Source organism: Tigriopus californicus, chromosome 4, assembly GCF_007210705.1.
Source record: "Tigriopus californicus strain San Diego chromosome 4, Tcal_SD_v2.1, whole genome shotgun sequence".
Classification (NCBI taxonomy): Eukaryota; Metazoa; Arthropoda; class Copepoda; order Harpacticoida; family Harpacticidae; genus Tigriopus; species Tigriopus californicus.
The window spans coordinates 10,771,827-10,780,590 of record NC_081443.1 but is presented as its reverse complement, the minus strand read 5'-3'; the positions used below and the strand labels follow the sequence as shown (position 1 = coordinate 10,780,590).

Genomic DNA, 8,764 nt, shown 5'->3' with positions numbered 1-8,764 from the left:
ACAAAAGACAAGGCAACAAGGGACACGTTGCGTTACTTTGCAAAACTGTTGCACATAAATAGGGACGAGGAAAGGTCTGGTTGGAATTTTTGGTTCTGGCTTGCAAATAAGATGCAAAATAATGCAAGGACATGCTTTCTCTATAGCCCCCTTACGCTGCACGAAATATGGCTTAGGTTCTGCACTTCAGAGGGCGCTTTGTGAGTCAGCCTCTATCAAATGAAGGGCCGATTGGGCCGATTCCTCTTTATTCAATAATAAAGCGTTTGAGTTGCCTTTGGCTAATTCTTTCAAAATCTTAAACACATAATGTCCGGAAAAGAAATCGCTTTCATGGCACGTCACGAGATAGTTTATTTAGCAATCTACTTTGCGTCTTCCCGTTTTGTTTGGGCTGTCTGACGTTGCAAATAAGGGTCCTTATTGATATGCAATATAGAACATTACTCATCAATTTTTCAAAGAGACAAAACCAGAGTTCTCCGAAGAGCTAAAATTATTTGAAATGAGCGCCCAAAAAAATCAAGCAGGATTTCATTTGGGGAAAAGCTGCTCAAGAGGTAATAAATGTCAAAGATGTGTTTACCACAAATGAATGTCCATGGTTTGGCAAAAGACATTTTAGGACGTGAAGTGCAAAATTGGTATTTTTTGGCACGTAATCAACATAAGTGATGTCCACTTGACAATTGAACACCAAAACGACCAAAGGTCTCAAGGGTGTTTGCGGCAGAATTTCGTGACCCTTGAAAACGACAAAAGGCTTTTTCTCGTCAAAGGAATTTAGAAATATGCGTATTCAATTTTAATCTCGATCTAACAGACGAGACATTTTTTATAGCATGCTTATCTTTGTATTTAATTTTCAGCCAGCGTTTCAATTCAAAGTCTGCGTCAGTCATCCAGGATATCAGTTTTTATCATCATATTCAAATCCTTGGATGAATACATGATCAGGGTCCATTCGGAGGTTTACAGTTTATTGTGAGTTAATCTTTCAGTGAACACAGAGGGCTATATAGTGTATTTCAACGCAAATGATCTGAAGTAAGTCACAACAATCCCTCCTTGATTAATTGTCAAGTCCACTTCAAAAAGAATCACTTATTGCTCAATCCATTTACGATGGCAATAATGGCTCATCATGTTTTTCATGGATTACAAGGATGTGACGATTTTGTTCGTTTGTCATGTAACCCTTTCAAACATAATGAACAAAAAACTCTCCTTGTCACATGACAGTCATCCATCATACTTTAAGAATATGTTGCTGGCAATAAGTTTGCATTCATTAGACATGCATTTTCAAATGTTTTTATCATTCTTTATGCCATTTAGTTTGCTTGATAGTACTACTATTCAAGTGTACTAAGACAACTCAAAAAGGGTCAAATTGGAATCAATGAATCAATTCCAGTGTCGAATTTCATGTAAGCATAATGTAAGCAACAAGTCTTTGGAAAACATCAAATTACACTTGTTATCATGAACATGTTGCACTTGGTTATCTCGCTAAAAGTTGTGAGTAATCCCAGAACTTTGTAAAGAAGCACCATTAGCCGACTCATATCCACCATCCATCATTCCCAATAACGCTAAGAAAATCGCGAAAAATAAGAAAAAGGTACAAGTATGTTTTGGAGATACACAAAATTAAGGGCCTAAACCGTCTCTCAGTGGTCGTAAAGGTAAGATGAAGAAGTCAAAAGTCTGGTCCCTACAAAGTTTAGGAATACGAGACCGTCCCTCAAGAGAAATGATGCTAAGATTTGAAACATCCGTCAAGTACGGGACAGTCCCTCGTTTCTAAAGCACTTGAGCACGAGTTACTTTAATGCTATAATTCGATAGGTCTGACATTTTAATTATATGGCAAGAATTTGAATTTGCCACCAAAATTTGTCTTGTCTAGTCAAAGCATAGAAGAAAAAACATGGAAGTGCAAAAATCGACTTTGTTGTGGTTTTTACTACAACTAAATGGGTAACTGGAACAGTGCACCTCCAGCCGATTGAAAAATCACATACCATACCCTATCAGCCTTTCAGCTGTCACCCTGTCATCAGCTCTGAAAACGAATCCGCCCGGCTAACTCTAGGCCTTGCTTCCTCTATGGTCAAAGTGTCTACAGAGATTTAGAAATGTCTATGATCAGATTGATATTAAGCAAACCCTTCAGCGGTTGTGATTTGGGACAAGATTGCATAAATTCGAACTCAGACTTGATGACTTGTCTGGACGTAGTTCATGGTTTCTGAAAATGACTACCGGTATCATTTGCTACAATTCAGCTGTCCAGTGTCCCGTAGGTTACTGCTCATATTCATTGGCATGGACAAGCAATTGTTGGCCACTTGATCATGGTTTGTGAGTCTTTAACTCTTGGATAAATTAGCTTGAGCGAGTTTATACATAATATACAGTGCATCATGAATGTCAGGGACACATTAAAATAAGGCTATCATTCTTGTCTCGAATTAATCTACTTAACTCAACGATTAGTGTAGCCTTCATTCAACTTATGAACCTTCTTAACTCTATCATGCATCTTGAACATTTGCTCATTTCTTATTGACACGTGCTTTAAACCTAGAAAGGCGAGTGTGGGTAAAATCCTTTAAAATTGAGGGAGACAGCGCCCTCTGCTTCGTCTAGGTGCGGACAAACAAATGTAGAAACGAGAGAACACGCTTCAAGATGCCAAATTTCATCAAAGGATTATTAGATGAAAAATATATTACTGAAACATTGTGATACAATGAATAACCCTACAACTCATCTGGCAGACCTTTCAAATCCTCTATGGTTAAATTTTAAACAATTTGACTTGTAAATAATCATTTTAAAAGAGGTTGTATACTGCATGATTTACACTTTTGCAATCATAATTTCTAGCAAAATTGAACTACAAAAAAAGCACAGCTCCACAAGTTTTTCATGACTGACTTTTAAAACATCACTATCTCTCGACTTAAATTTAGTTTTTTTAGGACAATTTTATGTAAAAAGACGATCACAAAAAGTCGCTTGTATGTTACAAGGATACAATACATAGCTACTTGATTATTTCAATTTAGAGGTCAAAAGTGTTGATAACTTTACTTTTTTAGGATTTGAAAAGTCTCTCAGAAGAGTTGGTGGTCTATTTATGGTTTTCGAATGTATCAACAATAAGATGCTCAACGGAAAATATCTTGTTCAGATCAGGCATCCTCGAGCGCATTATCGTCCTTTTGCGTTTGTTTGTCAGCAAGGAGAAAAGGCAGAGGAGAATGAAAAGAACTATAGGACTTTCCTATCGATCTGTAATATGCACAATATGATTCAAAACAAATGAAACTTTGCCTTAGTACAGTCTTTAGAGGCTCTTCTCTTGGGAGATATGTCTTTGCTTTCAAGTGCTTCTGAAACCCTCTGATTCTTTTGCCTTTCATGTTGATTGGGAAAAATGATCCTTGTTTTTTTTCATTTCAACCAACACTCTCAATCTGTTCCGACATTTACATATTCACTTTCTTGAACTTTTAAGACTGATCAATCATATCCCAAGCAAACATAAATAAATACGTCCCAACGTATATGCCAATATTTCAATATTATACCTTCGCCGCTTAACCAAACCAAGGAGGCTTGATTTCTTTTGGTTTCAAAGGTAGATATACGTAGAGTTTGCCATTTCTAAGTAATCACATAACCAAATCATTATCAAGCCACCTTTTGAGACAATCTCTTCTGAATTGCCGTTCAAAGTACGTACTATGCTCCACTAATCCCCGCACAAAGGTAGCCAGCAAATGTCCCTTGCATCAGACTAGTACATCCATATTCATGTAACCATGAAAAATTGTTGTCATTATCATTGGTATAGGGTGCACACAGGATGCGACCAATGTCATTGGCACAATCAACTGCCTCAAGGGATCGACAACGAGACTTACGAATGAATTCAAAATGATCAACCATACTCGGTAGAAAGATCATTCGAAGCACCGACGGATCAAGGGCTTGGAGATGGTGAAAAAAAAAGTTCGATCCCGGATGAGAAGGAAACGCAGGCGCTCTTTTGTCGAGTTTGACCACGAAACGGTCTGGATATTTGATGTGAATCTTTCTCGGCGTGTTTCCATTGAACTAATCAAAGTGCGAGCGTGCAAATTTCAAAAAAAGCCAAATTGATTAAAAGGAGCGTCCTAGCAACAGCTGGAGTACAAAGTGACTTTGAGGAGGTAAAGGTATCTTTTAGCAAGCGAGAAAGAATATGGTGGATGGATGGACCAAGCAACGTCTCGGGAATCGGGTTGAGTGGAAAATAATGCAATTTGGGTGAACCATGTTTTCCCATTGATGAGAAGCAGCTTTAAAAGTTGGGAGTGGTAAACAATCGCGCTCATCCTTCAGGAGGGTTCAGCTTTGGAATACTAAATTGAGAGTGAGTCAGGGAGAGGCCAGGCAAAGCAGCAAAGCAAGGCAAAGCAAAAGGAAGAAGGAAAGAAAGAAAGGGAACGAACCTCACTCTTGTCAATAGATTTAAGAGGATTGAGTCTCGCCTCAAAGCGAGGCCGTGAAGATTACGAGATAATTCAATTTAGGCGTTGCCAGCCACTCCGACCGAAAATGGAGGATGGAGAACAAGAGAACCAGAGATGAGAGGGTGTTTTTTCAATGATTTTTTTTTTCGAATATCATTCTTCCCAAAGCGACATTGATATCAAACATGAATAAATAAATAAATGATATTAACAATGAAAAAAATGAAATGGCCTCTTGACTTGACAAAGGAACTTGAGCGGATCCAAATCTGTTGGGAGTCTATCTAATAATCTTCTTCATCATCATCGTAATATTCATAGTCTTCGTCGTCGTAATAATAATAATACTCATCGTCCTCATCTGTGTACTCGTACTCGTCATCATCCCCTTCATAATCCAAATTGGAACCCTGATCTTCGTCGCCCAGCTTGACATCTGGATCTGTGGTCTGATCATTCAAACTATTCACAGTCACACTCTCCGAGGGCCCGATACCATCGAGCTTGGACACGAAACCGTACTTCTTCACGGGTCTCGAGGCCGGCAGATTTAAGCCTCCGGAGCCATTGGATACCGCCGGTTCCGCCCCATACGAGCTTGAGGCTGGTATTGAAGAAACGGAGCCTGGTTTGTTGCTATTTTTGTCGTTTGCCGGCAGGATGACGGCCTCGCCTTCGTAAGTGACCTCGGCGTGGAATCCTGATTCGTCGGCGACATACTTAACGGTTTGCCGACGGCCGTCGGGCAGATCGACGTGATAGGAGCCTTCAATATTCTCTCCATCTCGAGATTCCTCGTGGGCAAACTTCTGATCTTTGTCGTTATCCACCTGGAAGCGAAAAAGGAGCAATGAGCATAATCGGAGTCATTCGACATAGATTGAACGAATTAGGCTGATTTACCTCGTATTTGTATTCGTATTTCGACTCTTCGGGAGGTGTGTTATACTCTCCGTATTCGTAGTCTGTTTCCTGGTACTCGTACTCATAGTCTCCAGAGCCGTCGGTCGAGTTCTCGGCCGAGACATCGATCTCTAATTTGGGGGTCAATGTGGTGAGCTCCAAATTAGCCGAAATGTCCGTGGTGTCAGGAAATGACGGGAAATTGTTGGACTTGTTCTTTCGGTTTTTCCTCCGTCTGTTCGTCCTTAGCTTTGGTGTGTTTGCTTTGAGAATGGGCTGAAAGCCAAAGGTTTTGGGCTTTCTCAATGAGCTTGACGACGAGGACGTGGTCGGAGAGTTAGAATTGGAATTGGAATTGCCCAAGAATGATTGGAAGAAGGTATTGTCCTCGAATTTGTTTTCGTCCTTCTCATTACTATCGTTATCGGTTGGTTCGACCAAAGCTGGCACTTCACTTTGACTTTCCTTCTCGTTTTTGTCTTCAGCGGGCGAAATTTGTTCCGGGAGGAGCGAGACCGAAGTGGAAGAGCTTAGATTGGGCGCAATTGCCTCAGAGCCAATGTCGCCGTCACCTCTATCCTCATTAGAGGCCTGGAAGGGTTTAGATTCGCTTACACTGTATGGTGCTTCTTCATTAGGGTTTTTGTTATTCTTCTGGCGTCGCTGGTTCTTCCGTTTTTGATTCTTCCTTCGACCCTTATTCCGTCTCCCATTCTTTTTCCGTCTACCTTTTCCTCTCGTTCCATTGGAGCCGCCTTTCGAGCCATTGCTTGTGCCTGTACTTGCACCACTGCTGCTTATTACAGGCGTGATACTCAAGCCAGGCGGTGTGTAGATAGTAAAAGTTCCATCATTGTTATTCTCTGGGCTGTTTGACACTACTCCCTGGTCACCTTGAAAATTGTCTGGCCCACCTCGATTGGATGAGTCTGGCAAAACTCCGGAGCTCTGTACCGGGAACGTCTGGAAGTGGTAGAAGTTTTGTTCGTCTTCCTCTTGGAACGTGATGGGCGGCGGGGAGGTTGGGCTATGAGCCAACTGATAATGAGGTTTTGGAGTAGAAAACTCAAAGTACGAGTGGCTATTTGAGCCGGAGTCTCCATGAGAATAGGAAATGGTCGAGGTTGCAACATTTCCAAAGTGCGGCTTGGCCGTCGGGCTGGGTCCATATTTCGACTCCGGGATGTGTTGTATCTGTGGGGATGGAGGAGGCCCATAGTGAGGGGTCGGCGATGGAGGTGGACCATAGTGAGGCTCAGGATGCGGGGTCGGGGTCGGACCATAGCTCTGAGGGTAATGCTGCAATGGACGATCATACCCATGGGGATACGGTGTCGGAGTTACTTGATGATGCGAAACATAGTGATTGGGATCCGGGGTCACATACGACGCCCCAGGGTAATCGGATTGAACAGGGAACGAGTGCTGTGGGGGATGATATGGTGCGGTAAATTGCTTGAAAGGGCGATATGCCACCACAGGCGTCTTGATGACATACACTTTGCTTGAGGGGTTTCCTTTCTTCTTCTTTCGTCTGTTCCGCTTCTGGCCAGGTCTCCGCCGTCGATTCTTCTTCCGACGTTTGCGTTTGGGCTTTTCTTCTGAATCGTCCTCCTCACTCTCATCCTCATTGGAGTCTTTGGAACCCAAGACCAATTCAGAATAGGACGGTGTCCTCTCGCTCTGAGTGGCAGGAACGGTTTGAAATACCGGTTGTGGGGGTGGTGGGGGATAAGGTGGGGGGACCCCTAATTGGGGATAAATTGGTCGGGCTGGTCCACGTCGAGGTTGAGAAGGGTAACCGCCCAAAGGAGGGACGTGCAAGGGCGACGCCCCTCGTCGAGAAACGTGGGACTCCGGCTTGCTCCTGCTTTTCCCCTCACCTTCGTTTTTTTGAATCACAAAATAGGAAGTCCCCTCAGGAATGCTCGCCTGATTGGGGATAACTGCCTGTCGACCCCCAGACACAAATCTGACGCCACGCCCATCTGACCGCTTTTGGGCTTCGGATGCTCCCAAAGTCAAGCTTACCGCCAAAATACTTAAAATGAACGGAGTACAGCCCATGGCTTTGTTCCAACTTACACTTCCCCCTTGACCTTGGTGCATTACAATGATGTTGAAAAATATCACGATCGAATCAATGCTTGTGGAGCGACATTGTTGAACTTGTCAAGTATATCTTGTCCACTGGCAAGGACAATTGAATCACAACTGAATAGCTATGATTGTGTTGGCCATAATTAGTGCTTGGTCGGGATTGTGTCCGTTCGCATGAATGTGTGTGTGCGTGCGTTGTTCGACCATCCATATGCAAAGAGGCGAGGGAAAACGTAACCAACGAACCAACACCAAAGACAACGCGCTAGAAGTGTGGCTATTCAAAATCAGAAGCCATCTTTCGAGCACAGTGGCGGACAAAACCGAGGAGTTGATTTCATTGTCCACTGGCCAAACGCTAAAGGTGATGTGACTTGATATCAGATGATCGATACCGGAGATTAAAGTGAGAAGCTATTTGGATTTGACACTTATGGACACTATTTAGATCCTCATGGACGGATGGCTTCCAAAACTAATTGGATTATGCTTGATGGTTCTCTATGAATGATTTGTAGGGTGGAGAAAAGAGAGTTTTTTTTTTTTGAATTTGTACTTTTGAGATGATTCATTGACCTGTTTACCAATAGCAAAATTCACGCGGTTCACGAGTCCTGCATTGGGATTGAAGTCTCAGTGGTTGTCGAGTCAATGCCATTCGAGTTAGCTATTGGTTATATTGTGTTTATGAAATTTGTTTCCAGTCAAATATGACTGTCTTCTGTTTCCAACTGAGCAATGGACGATTAGCGCCTTATGCGGAAATGGACTATTCAAGATGAGCTTCGAAGGCAACATAAAAAATAATACCCTCAGTTAGGTCCCATCAAAAATGTACAGGAATAAATCAGTTGAAGGGCACAAAAGAAATCACGTGAAATTCTGATCCGAAACATGACTTTGAGACGACTCGGTTTTTTTGCAAGCTCTAATTCATTGGCAGATCAATAATTACACGAAATCCGATTCTTTATCAATTGTTAATTTAGACATCATTATTTGACGCATTGTGCGTATGATGCCATTTTGATCAATAACTCTTACAAGATTTTGTCACTGATACCAGACAAGTTTGATCCATCACCAATATGTTGGTTGTTTGATGAAGGGTCCTTTAGACGCCTTTAAAAAAGGGTTGACTTAGTTTTAACAACCATTAAGTAGAGACTCCAGTATGATGACCAAGCCCTAAATTTATGGTTTCACAGCTAGCCATACACTCACAAAACGGT

At 42.0% G+C, this 8,764-nt stretch overlaps 1 protein-coding gene across 1 annotated transcript; it reads right to left on the bottom strand.

Annotated features, from left to right (window-relative positions):
• Positions 1 to 4,652: 4,652 nt before the first annotated feature.
• Positions 4,653 to 7,829, bottom strand: LOC131878701 (transcription factor mef2A-like). Its single transcript, XM_059224783.1, has 2 exons — positions 5,433 to 7,829; positions 4,653 to 5,359 (listed from the first exon to the last, which is right to left on the bottom strand). Exons 1-2 carry the CDS (start codon positions 7,539 to 7,541, stop codon positions 4,814 to 4,816), a joined length of 2,655 nt encoding a protein of 884 aa, XP_059080766.1. The 5' UTR covers positions 7,542 to 7,829; the 3' UTR covers positions 4,653 to 4,813.
• Positions 7,830 to 8,764: the final 935 nt, after the last annotated feature.